Source organism: Phyllopteryx taeniolatus, chromosome 1 (genome assembly GCF_024500385.1).
Source record: "Phyllopteryx taeniolatus isolate TA_2022b chromosome 1, UOR_Ptae_1.2, whole genome shotgun sequence".
Lineage (NCBI taxonomy): Eukaryota > Metazoa > Chordata > Actinopteri > Syngnathiformes > Syngnathidae > Phyllopteryx > Phyllopteryx taeniolatus.
In genome coordinates this window covers 35,798,881-35,818,512 of record NC_084502.1, presented here as the reverse complement: position 1 = coordinate 35,818,512, position 19,632 = coordinate 35,798,881, and the positions used below count along the sequence as shown (strand labels likewise).

The 19,632-nt window shown below is 44.3% G+C and overlaps 2 protein-coding genes across 4 annotated transcripts in view; both read left to right on the top strand.

Annotated features, from left to right (window-relative positions):
* The first annotated feature begins 109 nt into the window (after positions 1 to 109).
* ndufb11 (NADH:ubiquinone oxidoreductase subunit B11) lies at positions 110 to 5,743 on the top strand. The gene is made up of 3 exons (XM_061791976.1): positions 110 to 374; positions 3,873 to 4,003; positions 5,506 to 5,743. The coding sequence occupies exons 1-3, from the start codon at positions 201 to 203 to the stop codon at positions 5,633 to 5,635; spliced, it is 435 nt and encodes a 144-aa protein (XP_061647960.1). The 5' UTR covers positions 110 to 200; the 3' UTR covers positions 5,636 to 5,743.
* A 1,922-nt stretch (positions 5,744 to 7,665) lies between these two features.
* Positions 7,666 to 19,632, top strand: part of rtel1 (regulator of telomere elongation helicase 1) — a 57,302-nt gene continuing 45,335 nt past the window's right edge. For all 3 annotated transcript variants that reach the window (XM_061791955.1, XM_061791947.1, XM_061791962.1), the window contains exons 1-6: positions 7,666 to 7,942; positions 8,244 to 8,442; positions 12,693 to 12,786; positions 13,223 to 13,304; positions 16,003 to 16,063; positions 16,330 to 16,405. In XM_061791955.1, coding sequence (XP_061647939.1) covers positions 7,841 to 7,942; positions 8,244 to 8,442; positions 12,693 to 12,786; positions 13,223 to 13,304; positions 16,003 to 16,063; positions 16,330 to 16,405 — 614 coding nt within the window. In that variant the 5' untranslated portion in view covers positions 7,666 to 7,840. The remainder of the gene's footprint in view (positions 7,943 to 8,243; positions 8,443 to 12,692; positions 12,787 to 13,222; positions 13,305 to 16,002; positions 16,064 to 16,329; positions 16,406 to 19,632) is intronic.

Sequence of the window (19,632 nt, the reverse complement as noted above, 5' to 3'; positions counted from 1 at the left end):
AAATAAACGAAACATTGTTAGATAAACATCTGGGGGGGGAATGAGTCGCAATGAGCGTGTGACTCCAGACGGAGGCAATAATGCGACATTGGTGACGTGTGAGCAACCATGGTTCGTCAAAGAAGAAGGAGGGCCCCGCAAGGCAGACGCTGTTGTTTCCCGTTCCGGGGCAGCCGTATCTCACACAAAAACAAGGCAAAATGTTGACCCGACTGGCACGTCTCGGGCCAGTTTTGACCCGCTTAAGCACTCGTGTACCGGTTCGGTGCGTATCCCAGTCGAAGCCGAGCAGCGCTGCCGGTGCGACTGCTGTGACTGAGCTGCAGCAGGCTGCACCAAGTGGCAGCCATGGTGAGGTCAGCCGTTATGTCAAGGTGAGTTCCTCTGATTTTACACGCTACCTCTTCATTCGCGCTTACTGGAACGAACAAAAAGATTTCTGCATGTTACATTTGAATGTCTTGTTGACGTTGTCTTGTTTGTAATGACAGACGCCGACTAGGCCGTAGATAATCTTAATGTTACAAATCATTCCACATTCAATTTGATGTCACTGTTAGTCTTAGTAGAGAGTGGCACACCTAGCTGCCAGTTAGAGGAGGCATATTAATATATATCGTAAACAGCTAATTCTGTTATTCCACTTGCGCGCCCATAGAGATTCGATCGCATTTTCACTGATGGATGCAGCATTTCATCACGGAAATCCACTTGTCTATTAATGTAGCAATGTGGCGCATGATATCTCCAAACACAAACACCCCTCCACGTCCACGTAGGCAATTTAGTCCAGCCTAGCTGAGAAACGTGGTGTGGGTCTGCTTATTATGCTACTTTGCCCCTATGTTATGTTATAATATCTTAATTACCAGTGGGCGGATGTGCAGAACCGCTCACTCACAGACACATTTTCAGAAATAGTAAAAAAAAAAAAATAATGTTTCACACTTGATTATTGGCGAGGCACTCTAGACACAACGTCACAACATACAATCATTAAAAAGTCAATCTATTATAAAATATGTCCCCTTTAACTGACATTTAATCAGATTTAAATAATGTTGGACATATACAGTGCTAGGGTTGGGCATTGTTTCAATTTGAGCGATTCCTCATTTCAATTCCGGATCCAAACGATTCACGATTCCGATTCTTTTAGGGGGCTGGGTCAAAAACGTTTGCATGGTTTAAATAAAGGGTGTCCAAATTATGAACATCCATTTTCTTAGCAGCCCTTAGCATAGACTAAAATGAACATTTGACTCGGGGTTCTTTATAACAAGTATCAATATCAAACCTATGAACTAAAAGTGAATGCGTGTGGAACTACCCCAAGTGACATGATGATTGCGTTTAGATTTTTACGCTGTGACATGCTTATTCAATTTAACAGATGTCTGACATTATTTCTGGACCTTCTACCTTCAATGAAGCCTGTCTGGTCATAGTGGATTATCGACTGGAGTACTTTTTCAAGTCTCGCTCCGAGGGGTTTCGAGATAATCTTGATATCTACATTAATCAGTGATATTGCCGATAATTAACCGGGAGAGTGGGGTCTTTACCTGACCTTAGTAATAACTTAATTGAAGCTGTTTTCATATGGCTACTAATTTGAACTTTATCGTTTATCTCCTTGACTGTTCTGAGAAATAGAGGCGCTAGTATTGGCCAGAAATGTTTTATGAATTCGACAGGGATTCCGTCCGGGCCAGGCGCTCGTCCCGATTGCATATTTTTTAATGTGTTATGTAATTCTGTGATGGTTAAAGGAACATCAAGGCTGTCTTTAATTTGTGTATTTAATTGAGGAATGTTGTTAAAGAACACATAAACACATTATTAAAACAACAAGCAAAAGAGGAGGAGGAAATTGATGCGAAAAAAACCAAAAAATATTCGATTAAAATGCCGAGACACTTCCTGGCACAAAAACTGACAAATATAAACTGAACCCTTCACCGTTGATGTTTTGAATAACACCCTGCGACAATTTTATGCTGCCATACAGTCAACGAAGACTGCCAGAGAGTACAGCGTTGCCAGCGTGAGAGCTTGCATCAACCATCACATGTAAATATACCAAATATATACAGCGGCTGAAATAAGTATTTAGCATGTCACCATTTTTCTCAAATATATATCCAAAGGTGCTATTGACCTGAACATTTCACCAGATGTTGGGACCAACCCAAGTAATGTGTAATAATGTAAAATGACACAGGGAAAACGTATTGAACACGCCATCCTCATATATGGCAGCAGATTTTTGTCAAGAATGTCTCGGTACATTTGCCCATTCATCCTACCTTCAATAATGTGAAGTTTACCAGTACCATTTGCTGAAAAGCAGCCCCACACCATCATGTTCCTCACTGTTGGTATGGTGCTTTTAGTTTGATGTGCAGTGTAATTTCTTCTCAAAATGTGGTGTGCATTATGGCATGCAAAGAGTTCAATTTTGCTCTCATCAGATCAGACTATACTCTCCCAGTATTTAACTGGCTTGTCCAAATGTTGTTCAGCAAACATTAAACAAGCTTTAACATGCTTTTTCTTCAGCAATGATCACCTACATGTGAAAACATGCACATATGTATTTAAACACAAACAGGTATACGTGCCCACACATTTACACACAATATTCACCACCATACAACCACCATGTACATGATAACATATTTTATAGCGTGTTGTGGGAGTGCTGAGTTTTTAATCCGACTTTTGAGATCTGCACAATAGCTGTTCTCAAAATCACATAATATTTTATTTGTTTTATTTCTCATCAATTTGGCTTTGCTAAAGGAGCATAGAACCTATTTCTTGTCGTGTGTCATTCTGTAAATACAACTGTCATTACATTATTGTATATTTTGCAATTTAGTGCCACGACTTCATATTGAATGTCAAAACTGAAGAAGTCAATAGTTTGCTCAAACTATTAAAAGAAAGAAAATATTAGTGTTGTTCAGAGTTTTTCTGGTGGCGTGTGTTTGTTTTTGGCGGAGACGCAAATGTTCCTGACAAAATCAAAATGTTCCTGACAAAATGTCCAGAGTGTCCCTGAGAGGTGGTGATAGGGGTTGGCATCTCTCCCTTTGCCATCTATTGGAAGAGCATTTAATTGTTCTTCCTGTCACTGTATGTCGCTGTCATACACAATGAACAAAGATGAATAATTATGAATAATTTTGGGATAAATTAAATGAAATTGGGGCGGCACGGTGGCCGACTGGTTAGAGCGTCAGCCTCACAGTTCTGAAGACCGGGGTTCAATCCCCGGCCCCGCCTGTGTGGAGTTTGCATGTTCTCCCCGTGCCTGCGTGGGTTTTCTCCGGGCACTCTGGTTTCCTCCCACATCCCAAAAACATGCATTAATTGGAGACTCTAAATTGCCCGTAGGTGTGAATGTGAGTGGGAATGGTTGTTTGTTTGTATGTGCCCTGCGCTTGGCTGGCAACCAGTTCAGGGTGTACCCCGCCTCCTGCCCGATGATAGCTGGGATAGGCTCCAGCACGCCGGCGACCCTAGTGAGGAGAAGCGGCTCAGAAAATGGATGGATGGATGGATAAATTAAATTGGATAATTTTCTCATAGCACCCTTGATGTTCTCTCACGACACACTAGTTGGGAATCACTGACTTAGCCTATCGTTCACTGTCTTGCACAATAATTGCCCTCAGGAGACCAAAAGCCAATGACATAAAGTAACCAATTGTAACATTAATACTTAAGTTATTTTGGAACACATCACATTGTTGCTGTACTGCAGTTTTGTGTTCAAATTGTGGTGTACTTACGTGGTAGTTATGGAAAATGGGACGGGTTGCTTAACAAATTTCTTAATATTCTCTGAATTATTGTTTTTACAGAATCCAGATTACCATGGCTTCTCCAGTGACCCAGTGGTTGATGAATGGAACATGAGAGTGGGCTTCTTCTTTGGCATTTCTCTGTGTCTTGTCATTGGAGGAACGTTCATTCATTACTTACCAGACCATGGGTAGGTTCCTTTTTGTTTTTTTAATTCCTCAGGTAGTATCATGATTACTAGGGGTGGAACGGATAAAAAAAACTCATGTATGTGAACTCAGGCTTCAAAAGGTCAAAAATTGGGACATTCTACTATGATAGCCATGACTGCTGTCTATCGCTGCGCTTGACGAGTGTGGATTGAACATGGTGCTTTCGTGCGAACATGCAAAACTTCTTTTTTTCACCCAACACCAACTGAGACGTGTGCAGCATGGTTTAATTTACTCCAGCGTGGTGCTGTAAATTCGGCATATGAATTTTTTTAAAGGAGTCGCCCTAAGTGTGTGTGTGTTTTAAAAAAACAACAAAAAAGCTCACGTGACATGCGAGTGAGCGCAGCGGTTAGATGTGTATGTGCGCTGTAAAAACATCAACCATAGTTTGTAATTGTGTGGTTATCTTGTATTTCCCTCTCGCCGCTACTGAGGGGTAGTTCAATTGAGTTTTTCCTCCAAGCAAAGAGGAACGACCGCTCGTTGCGGGCTTGGCCGACAGGCTCACTGGCCTTCATGTGGGGAGCCGTCCAGCCATGACGAGCCCTCGCAATTATGTTTCTAAAGTAGTTTGATAATAAATTGGTTATACAGTCCTAAACTGATCATCTGTATGCAGTAATCCCCCTTTCATCACTGGGTACAGTCCAGTCCACCTCCACAATTAGTGAAATCCGTGACTTAGAAATACCCCATTTAACACTCCTTATTTTACACCCTATGCATGTTTTGTTGCATTTACACCACTGAAATTTTTTTAAAGCGTCATTAAAGATCCATAAAACAAGACAAACACATTTAAGCACATATTTAGAGAGCACAACAGGAACTGGATAACAGAAAAATATAGTACAGTGTGAAAAATATTTTTTAAAATAATAATAAAAATATAGAAACAACTGTAATTAAAATCTGCAAAATAGTGGGACCGCGAAATATGAAAACGCACACACACAGCCGTCGAAGCTTGTATTTTTAAGCCATGCTGTGGAGTCACCTCCACACTTTTCTTCTCACCACCTTTCTGCTCACTCAGTGAGATTTTAGTTTTCAAAATAGCAACCTGGACTAGTCACGGGTAAGTCTCGTTATTATGCAGGAGTGTTTCTGCAAATGTCGACATTAGCTCATATTAGCTAACGTTAGCTAGTTGTGGGTTGTGGGATCTTTTCATGCAAATGCCTCTGGGGCATAAGCCAGAGAGGTTGGGAGGTGACTCCACACTGCATGCACATACTCTTGGACCACTCCGCGGACCACGCTCCAACCGTGGAGAGTGATCCGTAAAGATCACGGATCAAAGATGATCCATTGCACCACTAATGTTTACCCTAATGTAGAATCACAGATTCCAGTTTTATTTCGGCTGTGTTCCAATTTTTTGTGGTAGTAGCAGTACATGGTATCTGAAAATAGACCTGTCCTTCATGCTATCCCACTCATTCTCTTCTTCTATTTCTCTGTGTCTGTGTTCCAGGATGCGCCAGTGGGCCAGAAGGGAAGCAGAACGTGTGATCCTGCAGAGAGAGAAGGAGGGTTTGCCTCTGATCGATGAAAACTACTATGACCCCAACAAAATTGTTCTTCCCAGTGCTGGAGAGGAGTAGAGTGAACAACGATCCACTTACTGTAGTGCACAAATATTGTATTTCACTATTAGAAAATAAAACGTAATTGTTTGATTCTGTAAATAAAATGTGTAGATGCTTCTCAAAGTGAATCAAACAAAATCTTTTAAAGCCAAGCTTCAGGATTCGTTGGTTCTTGGGAACGAACCAACCAATCTACAATGTAGATCAAGGTTCAGAATTTTTTTTTTACTATTACCAACATTTAAAAAAATATGATTGTGTGTCTGTCTGTCGGCTCTCTCTCTCTCTCATATACAGACACACCTCATCCATTTTCTGTACCTATCCCAGCTGACTGGGCGAGAGGTCGGGCACACCCTCAAATGGTCACCAGGCAATACAGGGTACACACGGACAACCAACCATTTGCACTTACCTTCACACCTGCGGGCAATTTAGAGTCTTCAAGTAACCTACAATGCATGTTTTTGGAATGTGGGGGGAAATTGGACAGCAAATTCCACACAGGGGAGATCAGATTTAAAACCTAGTCGTCCACTGTGCTGCCCTCTTCAGACTTCAATGACGGATTAATTGATAGGATGCCACCTGTGCACAAGTCCAGTCGTGAAATTCCCTCGCTCCTAAATATTCCACAGTCGACTGTCAGCTGTATTATAAGTATGCGGAAGCGTTTGTGAACGACAGCAACTCAGCCCAAAGTGGTAGGCCACGTAAACTGACGGAGTGAGGTCATCAGATGCTGAGGCGCATAGTGCGAAGAGGCCGCCAACTTTCTGCTGAGCCAATCGCTACAGACCTCCAAACTTCATGTGGCCTTCAGATTAGCTCAAGAACAGTGCACAGAGAGCTCCATGGTTGAGCATCTGCATCCAAGCTATACATCACAAAGTGCAATCCAAAGTGTTGGATGCAGTGGTGTAAAGCACACCGTCACTGGACTATATAGCAGGGGAGATGCGTTCTCTGGAGTGACGTGTCTCCATCTGGCAATCACATGAATGAGTCTGGGTTTGGTGGTTGGTTGAATGGTACGTGTCTGAGTGCAATGTGCCAAGTGTAAAGTTTAGTGGAGGGGGGATTATGCTGTGGGGTTGCTTCGCAAGAGCTGGTCTTGGCTCTTTAGTTCCAGTGAAAGGAACTCTGAATGCTTCAGCATACCAAGAGATTTGGGACAATTCCATGCTCCAAACTTTGTGGGAACAGTTTGGAGCTGGCCCCTTCCTCTTCCGACACGACTGCACCGGTGCGCAAAGACATGGATGACAGAGTCTGGTACAGATGAACTTGACATTGTGCAGGCCAATCCTGACCTCACCCCAATAGAACACCTTTGGTATGAATTAGAGCGGAGACTGAGAGCCAGGCCTTCTCGTCCAACATCAGTGTGTGACCTCACACGTGCTTCTGAAAGAATGGTCAAAAATTCCCATAAACACATTCCTAAACCTTGTGGCTAGCCTTCCCAGAAAAGTTGAAGCTGTTATAGCGGGAAAGGGTGGACAGACGTCAGCCGATGGCAATATAGTGTATCTGATCACAACGTTCCCCCCAGCTGTTGAAAATTTATTTTGAGCTGGTGCTACGCCCCTGGTTACTGCATACAGACACCGGAAATACATGGAATATTGCATTGATTGATTGACATAAATAAAATGATTGGTCTCACTGTTTTACTTTTGAGGAATGTGCAATTTTACATATTCATGTTGTTTCCTTCAAAAAGGAAAGGTAACTGGTGGCTGAGAGTGTGTCCATGGCGGTGTGATGAGGTAAATGCAGATGGGAACATTCACGACCATGTGAGGTATGGAGTATAAAATAAAAAACAATCGAGATCATGCAGTGCACGGAGTGACAAAGTCTTTACTTATCTATTTATATAAATATAAAAGAAAATGTACAAATATAAATATTTATTTCAACTACTTGCGCGTTCTCTACAAGGAATACACATGGTTATGCAGACTCGAAAACGCTTCAAATTTAAATACTGTACATTATAAACATCCATCGGTATATGCTATCGTTAGAGGTTGCAATGCGCATGTGCAGTTGGCGTGAGGCGGAAGTGGCGTGCTGGCGCCAATTGTGTACAGGCAGTCCATGCTGAAAATGTATTTTAGCTCTTCTAGTGACTTCTAATGACTAAGGAGTTGGTTACTCGAGTTTTCTACCGTTTTAAACAGCAAAGCTCCTTATAACACTTCGAGACGTATCATGACTTCATTAAGTTTGAACGGAGTGACAGTGCACTTTCCTTTCACTCCGTATGACTGTCAGAAGGAGTACATGACTAAAGTGATTGAATGTCTTCAGAAGGTGAGTCTTTACATCAGAGAAACAAGCGAGGCTAAAAGTCATTTGCTCATTGTTCTGTGTCATTAAATGATATCCAGAGGCACATTATTCTGTCCTACTGTCTCCTTGGGTGCCTTGTTTTGGTGCCTTGTCATAGTACATACACGTAAATGAATCAGTTTACTTTATCTTATAGAATATCGCAATACGTTGGAACATTTACCTTTAGTTACTATTTGCATTTTGTTACATTATTTCGTTTTTATGCAGGAAAACTGTATGTTCCTTAAACACCGTACTAGTCCACTTCTCTCCCCCCCAGGAGGCTAATGGCGTCCTTGAGAGTCCCACAGGCACTGGGAAAACCTTGTGTTTACTATGTGCCACCTTGGCTTGGAGGGAGCACTTCAAAGACACCATCTCTGCACGTAAAATAGCAGAAAGGTTGAAAGGGAAGGAGATGTTTGCTGATAGTCCTCTCGAATCTTGGGGGCCAGCTTCAAAAGATGGTTCAACACTAAGTATGTACATAACACAATATTTCCAAAAGTCATTGTCATTTTAGATGAAAGGTTAGTGTTTATTTTAAATGTCATTTATCGTGAGGATTCCAAAACCAATGCAGTGAGGGTTTATTTATCCCTTTCTTTCTCACATCTCAAACACCAAATATGGAAACAAATAAGAAGAATATTCAGATACATCACAGAAAAAAAATGGAGATGCAGTTTAAGACTTTTTCCGATGGAAAATAGAGCACTCGAAATAGAACAAATCTCTCACGCTACTCTTCCCCCCCCCCCCCCCCCCCCCGAACAAAAATAAAACACTCACTAGAAAAAACGTCACACTGAAAAAATACCTCAGCGTCAATAAAAATTTCACACACAACAAAAATCCTCTCACAATACAAAAACTCACACACCAAAAAAAATCTTACACAAATCTGTCACAACTCAGTTAAAAAAAGTTCTCTTATTCACCAAAAACCATCCATCCAGTCTACTGCTTATCCGAGGTCTGGTCGCGGGGGCAGTAGCTTTAGCAGGGACGCCCAGACTTCCCTCTCCCCAGCCACTTCATCCAGCTCTTCTGGGGCGGTGTTCCCAGGCCAACCGCGAGACGTAGTCTCTCCAGCATGTCCTGGGTCGTCCCAGGGGTCTCCTCCCGGTGGATGCCCCAGCCACCTCATATGGCTCCAGCGGCTCTACTCTGAGCTCCTCCCGGATGACCGAGCTTCTCAACCTATCTCTAAGGGAGAGCCCAGACACCCTGCGGACGAAACTCATTTCGGCCGCTTGTATCCGGGATCTTGTTCTTTCGGTCACGACCCACAGCTCGTGACCATAGGGGAGGGTAAGAACGTACATCGACCGGTAAATTGAGAGCTTCGACTTTCGCCTTAGCTCCTTGTTTACCACAGTGGACCGATACAAAGTCTGCATCACTGCAGATGCTGCACCGATCTGCCTGTCGATCTCTCGTTTCATTCTTCCCTCACTCGTGAACAAGACTCCAAGATACTTGAACTCCTCCCCTTGGGGCATGATCTCATCCCCGACCTGGAGAGGGCACGCCACCCTTTTCCGACAGAGGACCATGGTTTCAGATTTGTAGGTGCTGATTCTCATCCCAGCCGCTTCACACTCTGCTGCGAACCGCCCCAGTGAAAGTTGGAGATCACGGCTTGATGACGCCAACAGAACCACATCATTGCAAAAAGCAGAGATGCAATACTGAGTCCACCAAACCGTACCCCCTCTATGTCTCGGCTGCGCCTAGAAATTCTGTCCATAAAAGTTATGAACAGAATCGGTGACAAAGGGCAGCCTTGCCGGAGTCCAACCCTCACCGGAAACAAGTCCAATTTACTGCCGGCAATGCGGACCAAACTCTTGACACCAGTCGTACAGGGACCGAACAGCCCATATCAGGTGGTTCAGTACCCCATACTCCCGACGCACCCCCCACAGGACTCCCAGAGGGACACGGTCAAACGCCTTCTCCAAGTCCGCAAAACACGTAGACTAGTTGGGCGAACTCCCATGCACCCTCGTGGACCCTGCCGAGGCTGTAGAGGTGGTCCACTGTTCCACGGCCAGGACGAAAACCACACTGCTCCTCCTGAATCTGAGATTCGACTTCCCGACGGACCCTCCTCTCCAGCACCCCTGAATAGACCTTACCAGGGAGGCTCAGGAGTGTGTAGTTGAAACACACCCTCCGGTCCCCTTTCTTAAAAGGGGGCCCACCACCCCAGTCTGCCAATCCAGAGGCACTGTCCCCGATGTCCACACGATGTTGCAGAGGTGTGTCAACCAGGACAGCCCCACAGCATCCATAGCCTTTAGGAACTCCGGGCGAATCTCATCCACCACCGGGGCCTTGCCACCGAGGAGTTTTTTAACTACCTCGGTCGCCTCAACCCCAGAGATAGGAGAGCCCGCCTCAGAGACCCCAGACTCTGCTTCCTTATGGGAAGGCGTGTCGGTGGCATTGAGGAGGTCTTCGAAGTATTCTCCCCACCGACTCACAACGTCCCGAGTCGAGGTCAGCAGTGCCCCATCCCCACTATACACAGTGTTGATAGTGCCCTGCTTCCCCCTCCTGAGACGCCAGATGGTGGACCAGAATTTCCTTGAAGCCGTCCGGAAGTCTTTTTCCATGGCCTCACCAAACTCCTCCCATGCCCGAGTTTTTGCTTCAGCGACCACCAAAGCTGCATTCCGCTTGGCCAGCCGGAACCCATCAGCTGCCTCAGGAGTCCCACAGGCCATAAAAGCCAGATAGGACTTCTTCAGTTTGACGGCATCCCTCAACGTTGGTGTCCACCAACGGTTTCGGGGCTTGCCGCCACGACAGGCACCGACCACCTTAGGGCCACAGCTCCAGTCGGACGCCTCAGCAATGGAGGTGCGGAACATGGTCCACTCGGACTCGATGTCGCCCGCCTCTCCCGGAACGTGAGCAAAGTTCTGTCGGAGGTGGGAGTTGAAACTTCTTCTGACAGGGGATTCTGCCAGACGTTCCCAGCAGACCCTCACAATAGTTTTGGGCCTGCCAGGTTGGACCGGCATCTTCCCCCACCATCGGAGCCAACTCACCACCAGGTGGTGATCAGTTGACAGCGCCGCCCCTCTCGGTGTTCATGACAATAAAAGGTGATTCTTCTTCTTCACCCGAGTGTCCAAGACATGTGGCCGCAAGTCCGATGACACGTCCACAAAGTCGATCATCGAACTGCGACCTAGTGTGTCCTGGTGCCAAGTGCACATGTGGATATGCTTGAACATGATGTTCGTTATGGCCAATCCGTGATGAGCACAGAAGTCCAATAACAGAACACTGGTTCTGATCGGGGGGACCGTTCCTCCCAATCATGCCCATCCAGGTCTCACTGTCATTGTGAGCATTGAAGTCCCCCAGCAGAACGATGGAGTCCCTAGCAAGAGTCCTCGCCAGCACCCCCTCAAGGACTCCAAAAAGGGTGGGTACTCTGAACTGCTGTTTGGTGCACAGGCACAAAAAACAGTCAGGACCAGTCCCTCCACCCGAAGGCAGAGGAAGGCTACCCTCTCGTCCACCGGGGTGAACCCCAATGTACAGGCACCAAGCCGGGGGGCAATGAGTATACCCACACCTGCTCGGCGCCTCTCACTGTGGGCAACTCCAGAGCGGAAGAGAGTCCAACCCATCTCAAGAGGACTGGTACCAGAGCCCAAGCCGTGTGTGGAGAAGAGCCCGTCTCTATCTAGTCGGAACTTCTCGACCTCACACGCCAGCTCGGCTCTTTCCCTGCCAGAGAGGTGACATTCCACGTCCCTATAGCCAACTTCTGTAGCAGGGGATCGGACGCCAAGGTCCCTGCCTTCCACCACCGCACAGTTCACACTGCACCTGACCCCTATGGCCCCTCCCACAGGTGGTGAGCTCATGGGAAAGGGGACCCACATTACCCTTTCGGGCTGTGCTCGCCTTCGAGCCCCACCTCCAGGCCTGGCTCCAGAGGGGGGCCCCGGTGACCCGCCTCCGGGCAAGTTAAAATGTCTTCCTGAATTTTTCACCTTCATAGAGGTTTTTGGACCTGTGCTTTGTCTGGTACCTTACCTAGGACCTGTTTGCCATGGGTGACCCTGCCAGGGGCATAAAGCTTATAGAGAGATGTTTTTTATTACTTTCAATTGTATGTTTCGCACTCGCATCTCAAACACCAAATCTAGAAACAAATAAGAACAAGAATATTCAGATACATCGCAGAAAAAAATGGAGATGCAGTTTAAGACTTTTTCCAATGGAAAATAGAGCACTAGAAATAGAACAAATCTCTCACACTTAACCCCCCCTCGCCAAAAAAAAAAAACTCACACATGTGACTAAAAAATTCTCACAATCAACAAAAACCTCTCACACTCACAAGAAAAAACGTCACACCGAAAAAAAATCTGTCAATAAAAAATTCACACACAACAAAAATCCTCTCACAATACAACAAAAATTTACACAACAAAAGGTTTCTCACACCAAAACTCTGTCACACAATTCACAGTTAAAAAAAGTTATCTTATTCACCAAAAACCCTCATACTAAAACAAGAAACCCTTATACACAGAAAAAAAGGTGTGTGAGAGAGAGGTAAATGTTATTTTTGGCCTGCACAGCACCTAGTCTCTGGAGAAAAACAACAACTGACTACAGTGAGCATAGTAGTTATGCTCTCAGTAGCCCTAAGAAATGTATATTATTTATTGTTTTTGTTGTTATTGTTTTCCAGCTTCCTACAGTGATGTTCCCAAGATCATATATGCATCACGGACACACTCGCAGCTTACCCAAGTTATTAATGAGTTAAAGAACACGTCATACAAGTAAGATATCTTATTTCCATAGCTGTTGATTTTGAGGAATCAAATAATCAGTCAAAGACGTCATTGATCGGCTCCGCAAAAGACATTGACTCTGCGTCGTGCACAGTATATTTGAAGCCAAAAGAGAGTTTATTTTTAACCTTGTCGCGTGTCTTTTGACGTAGTACTGTAAATATCTGACAGCCAATAAAGTTATTTATAAAAAAAAAAAAAAAAAAACATCGGCTGTGTGGGACAGACAACATGTCTGAGACAGACAATACGTCTGCAGGCAACTAAAAATGTTATGTAGCCTAGCAAGCTAGTGCTAACGGTTGTACGTAAACATCCCGCCATTCTGTCGAATCATGCTGTAAAGTTTCAGTGTGGGTGAAGTGGGTAAGACAATTTATGCCTGTATATGAGTTAACCTAAAGTCCTTTAATCTGTGATTCAGACCTAAGGTATCTGTGTTGGGGTCAAGAGAGCAGTTGTGTATAAATCCAGAAGTAATGCGTCAGGAAAGCCACCATGCCAAGGTAAGAGCTGTGTGTGTGTGCGCCTGTGCGCGCGTGCATTGTTAATATGAAGCCAAATAAATGATAATTTACCATTTTAAAAAAGTCCTCATTTTTTTATGTGCCTGCGTGAATTTTCTCTGGGCACTCCCACATCCCAAAAACATGCTTGGTAGGTTGATTGAATACTCTAAATTTCCCGTCGGTGGGAATGTGAGTGCGAATGGTTGTTTGTTTATATGTGCCCTGCGATTGGCTGGCGACCAGTTGATGGTGTACCCCACCTCTCGCCCGAAGATAGCTTGGATAGGCGCTGTCATGTCCACGACCCTTATAAGGATAAGCAGTACAAAATGTATATGGATAGACTGATTTTCCTGGAGGATGCATTTGAGATTAGCCTTTAAAATTGGTAATGGTGAAAAATGAAATGAAACAGACAATGATTTTAGTCAATTTCTTTCCAGAATGAGAGTGCTTAAAGAGGAGAATGTTTTTCATGTGGCACAGCTGGCAGCAGGTGCAGGTGGAGATGGGCCTTGTTCAATTTGGAGGCCAAAACAAAAAAGAAAAGAAATGAGGCAAATTTAATTTTACTCTTAAATTTGTAAATCAACATATACTTGAGCGGTGTACATAAATGTTTTTATGCGTGAAAAAAAATTGTTGATTTTGCCTTGTGTCTTCCAGATTGCTTAATTTAGGTGAAAATTTTAAAACATTGTCTGCGGGGACCATGAGGATACCCCCAGCACTCCCCCTAGAATGTTTTTTTTGTTTGTCTGTTTGTTTGTTTTGTCACCTTTTTCATGCCTTTGGTGTTTCCATGTCTGTAATGAACAGAATCGGTGACAAAGGGCAGCCTCCAACGAGTCCAACTTACTGCCAACAATGCGGACCAAACTCACTGGTCGTACAGGGACCTAAAAGCCCGTATTAGGGGGTGCGGTACCCGATACTCCCGAAGCACACCCAACAGGACTCCCCGAGGGACACGCCTTCTCTAAGTCTACAAAACACATGTAGACTGGTTGGGCGAACTCCCATGCACCCTCGAGGACCCTGCCGATGGGTGAAAAGCTGGTCCACTGTTCCACGGCCAGGACGAAAACAACACTGCTCCTCCTGACTCCGAGATTCGACTTCCCGATGGACCCTCCTCTCCAGCATTCCTGAATAGATCTTACCAGGGAGGCTGAGGCGTGTGATCCCCCTGTATAGTCGGAACACACCCTCCGGTCCACCCTTCTTGAAAAGGGGGACCACCACCCCAGTCTGCCAATCCAGAGGCACTGTCCCCGATGTCCATGCAATGTTGTAGATCTGTGTCAACATGGCCCCACAACATCCAGAGCCTTGGGGAACTCCAGGCGAATCTCATCCACCCCCGGGACCTTGGCACCGAGGAGCTTTTTAACTACCTCGGTGACCACAACCCCAGAGATAGGAGAGCCCGCCTCAGAGACCCCAGAATCTGCTTCCTCATGGGGAGGCGTGTCGGTGGAATTTAGGAGCTCTACGAAGTATTCTCCCCACCGACTCACAACGTCCCGAGTCGAGGTCCGCAGCACCCCATCCCCACTATATACAGTGTTGATGGTGCACTGCTTCCCCCTCCTGAGACGCCGGATGGTGGACCAGAATTTCCTCGAAGCCGTCCAGAAGTCTTTCTCCATGGCCTCACCGAACTCCTCCCACCCCCGAGTTTTTGCTTCAGCGACCACCAAAGCTGCATTCCGCTTGGCCAGCCGGTACCCATCAGCAGCCTCATGAGTCCCACAGCCCACAAAGGCCCGATAGGACTCCTCCTTCAGCTTGATCCCTCAACGTTGGTGTCCACCAACGGGTTTGGGGATTACCGCCAAGACAGGCACCGACCACCTTACGGCCATAGCTCCCGTCGGCCGCCTCAGCAATGAAGGCGCGTGTGTTGGAAAATGTATGTTTTATATATACCAAATATTAGTTCTATTAGTTTTATACAACCGTCACAGGCTTTATTGTTATATTGTGACTACTAGCTCTCTCCCGGCCATAATGTGCGTACTAATTGTTCCTTGCTATGTTGTGACTTTAAAGAGAGGAAAAGGTACAAGGAGTTGTCACCCCTTACTGAATTCCAGACAAAAATCCGCTTTTTGATGTCGAAGTGAGAGAGACAGAGAAAGAAAACAAAACAATTATCTTTGTCCAGCTGCACTCAACTTATCTTTACCGAATAGGAGCTAGTAGTCACAGCTAAGACCAATTAGTAAGCACAGTATGGCCGGTAGAGAGCTAGTAGTCACAATATAACAATAAAGCCTGTGAAGATTGTATAAAACTAATACAAGTAAGATTTGGTATATATAAAACATAAATGTTCCAACACACGCAGAGCATGGTCCACTCGGACTCAATGTTCCCCGCCTTCCCCAGAACATGACCAGTTCAGGGTGCACCCCGCCTCTCGCCCGAAGATAGCTGGGATAGGCTCCAGCTTGCCCACGACCCAAGTGAGGATAAGCGAAACGGAAGATGAATGAAATGAGCTAGTTTATTTTTGGACCGATGAACTGAACTTTGAACTACTTCATGTAGAAAATGAACTTTCCCCAACACTGATCCCGTATTATTTCACATCACAATATATTGCGGGTTTAAAAAAAAAAGTGCAATGTCATTTTTTTCATATCGTGCAGCCCTAATTTCTATGCAACTGCCTGTTTTTCTTTTTAAGGTCCAGATGTGTCGAACAAAGGTCTCCTCAAGGTCATGTGTCTTCTACAACAATGTTGAAGGTAATAGTTTTATATCTGCAGTAGACATCACTAATTTACAATCAACACAACACAAGATTTGACCATTGCCACTCTGTATTGTTTTAGTGGAAGTAGGACTTCAATAGGAAGTAAAAAATCAAATTAATTGTCAGTTGATATTTTGGTGTAAGATAAATCATGATAATACAGTATATTTAGGTTGAAGGTGGTTTGATATATATTTGTTCATTCCAGCTATGTCTTAATTAACTTCTGATGGCATTTTCTTTTTCTTTTTTTCTCAGAGAACAGCACTGACAGAGAATTGGTGGATGGTATTGTGGATGTGGAAGACCTGGTCAAATTTGGCAAGAAAAAAAAGTGATTCATATTTTGTGTTTATCTTAACTAGGGCTGCATGATTATTCGATTATATTAGGGCTGCCATGGTAATTACTATATCAACTTATCTTTCGATAAATAAAATGGACACAATAGTTTTTCCGGAGTCAATTACCGTATTTTCATGACCATAAGGCGCACTTAAATGTCTTAAATTTTCCCCAAAATGGACGGGGCGCCTTATAATGCGGCGCGCCTTATGTGTGCACCGAGTCCCAAAATCTGTAAATGTTGTTGTTGTGACTTTGATGAGCGCTCCGCTTGACTGACTGGGAGCATTTTCTGCTGACACCCTGCTTATGTTGAGGAAGGCGGATGTGACTGTGGACAGCATACGGATTTTAAAGGGGGAAGGGTGCGCGTGAAAGAGGACGCTAAAGGCACGCCACGCCCCCAGTAGGTATATAGTGCCGGTATGTGCATTGTGCAAAACAACATCGGTTTGGCTAATGACCCCCGAAAATGGCACCTATGAAGAGACACGCTTACGAAGCACAGTTTAAACTGCAAGCTATCAGTTATGCAGAGGAACATGGGAATCGAGCAGCCGCGAGAGAATTCAAGAGCAACGAATCCATGGTTCGCAAGTGGAGGAAGCAGGAAAACGAGCTTCGCCAAGTCAAGGAAACAAGGCGAGGTGGCCCGAGTTGGTAGACCAACTCGAGCCAACAGCCGGGAGAAGCGTCTCTACAGTCACCTTTGGACTGAGTGCAAGAACAGCCGGGAAAAGCGTCTCTACAGTCACCATTCGACTGAGTGCAATAACTCGGAGCTTGCCATCATTCCGGGAGGCTCGACGAAGGAACTCCAACCGCTGGACATCGGTGTAAACAGGGCGTTCAAAGTGAAGTTGTGAGCGGCGTGGGAGTGATGGATGACAGATGACGAACACAGCTTTACTAAGACTGGGAGGGAGCGTCGGGCAAGTTACGCCACAATTTGTGAATGGATTGTGGATGCTTGGGCTCACGTGTCTGCTTGCACTGTTGTTCAAGCTTTCGCGAAAGCCGGCATCATTTCTGAACAGCCACCCAGCAACGAGAGTGACTCCGACAATGACGAGAGGGAACCTAGCGTGTTTGATGGAGAACTTGCCCAGCTGTTCATTTCGGATACAGAACCTGAGGACTTTGATGGATTTGTGGATGAGGATTTATTAAAAAAATAACGTGAGTAAATTGTTAAATACTTCAATAAAGTACAACCGAACTCAGTTTTGCTCCCGCTGCCGTTTTAAAAACATTGTTTTAGCATGCATGCATGCTACCGTATGTTTTAAGCTAGCGTATGTTTTACCATGCCTGCGCCCAATAATACGGTGTGCCTAATGTATGTGCTAAATACAGAAATGGACCCCGTAACTGAGACTGTGCCTTTTAATATGGTGCGCCTTATGGTCGTGAAAATATGGTAATTGTCATTGTTATGGTGAGCCAACGTGCGGATCACACAATGAATAGAAAGAGTTGGACAGCTGTGTCATTAGCTGCTGGTGGGCACATGGAACGCCAGTGGACCGGTACACTCTTGTCGGTGTTAGCTCTGTCCAATACTCCACAGCCTTGCTCCATGTGCAGCATGTAGATTCACACACCAGAGACACTTAAGGGAAAGTTAACTGTTTATTAGCTAACGAGCTAGTAAGTTGAGCTAAACAGCTCACTCCACCGTGGCGATGTTGATTAAAACATCAGCGCTTCGCTTCGAGTTGTTTATTAGTCCCCAATTAACGCAAACATGTGAACGTTAACTCAGTGGCACACGTTATTCAGCCAACGTACTCCAACTTAGATTTGATTGACAGGTGAAGGTCTCGTCTTCAGTGGACCAACCACACAGGAGCCGGGTTTCATGGACTTTTTTTGTCATTCTGATTGAAATAATTCCGATTGAAGAGTTCTGGTCAACTGTTTACATCTGACATGATCTATTCCAATTGCGTGTATACGTGTACTATATTTAATCGAACAGCCATGTGACATACACACTTCTCGTGACTGCCATTTATCAAGATTGAGGTCCGTCGTCTATTCAGCACAGTAGTTGGGATTGTTTTTATGTTTATTTTTTTATAAAGATGCTTGATTAAAAACAACTTAAAGTAGTAAAAAACAAAATCTCCGTGGAATAGGAGCTCCGTCCGTAGTCGTCATATTTATGCCGTGCGTAAATGATGACTTCACCACGCATTTACGTCGAGACAGAGCATGCACAGACAACTTTTCCCGGCTCTTCAGAATGTCGGTTCAGCGCGAAAATTTACTTCTTATTTCAGACATAGGGGCATCCATACCACAGAGTAAAGAAAAATAAGATAATAGAGAAACAAGAGAGGAAATTATAATAACAACAATAGTAATAACAATACTGATTCAAAACCCCCAAAAATGTAATAAATAACATAAATTGGGTGGGCCTTATTTTTCATGATTTCAGAGGCATTTAAAAAAACAACAACAGTATTATCATTTATTGTGATAGGTTTTGGGAAAATATATCATCTTTAAAAATATTTTTAATGTGACCGGCCTAGATTATATTGATTAACTAAAATTTATTCATCAGGGCAATATATATTTTTAATATATATATATTTTTTTGCTTGTTCCGTAGTTCAAAGCCTGTTCCCTCTGACATGCACTGCTTATACTAATGAAATGGCTGCAAGTGTTACCAACTGAGCGATTTGGTCGCAATTTAGCAGTTGAGCAGAACCATTTTCCTTATGACTAGAAAGTAGCCAGAGTGAAAGCAATCACGGAGTCAATCGTGCTGCCAAAGACATGGTGCCTATTTATACGTTGCAAAATCAGTGATTTATCCACATGTTGGAAACTTTTGTCTCGAGGTATGTGCTTCCAAGCATGGTAATTTTATTGCAAAATATTTTCAAACATTAACATCGATGGGTACTTCGGATAAAACTGGACTGTGGGAGGAAGGGTTTCCCAGAGAGAACCCAAACAAGTGCATGAGACCACAGAAATTAAACATAAAATTGTTTTTTAAAAAAAAATAATCCTCGTGTATGATGAACCATTTTTTCCCTAAATAAATAATCAAAAGTCGATACTGTATTATACATAGGTGTAAGAAAAATGGGGAAAGAAATGTTCACGCATGAACCTAGGGGTTGTGAAAAAAGTGTGCTTTCACTCCATTATGATATTTATGTCTAATCTTACAAATTTATACGGAACAAGGTA

Bases quoted from the DNA above. Each gene is read 5' to 3' on its own strand.
- ndufb11 (XM_061791976.1), top strand. From the start codon at position 201: ATGTTGACCCGACTGGCACGTCTCGGGCCAGTTTTGACCCGCTTAAGC. The intron at 375-3,872 runs GTGAGTTCCTCT...TTGTTTTTACAG, and splicing joins AGGTCAGCCGTTATGTCAAG to AATCCAGATTACCATGGCTT. The intron at 4,004-5,505 runs GTAGGTTCCTTT...TCTGTGTTCCAG, and splicing joins CATTACTTACCAGACCATGG to GATGCGCCAGTGGGCCAGAA.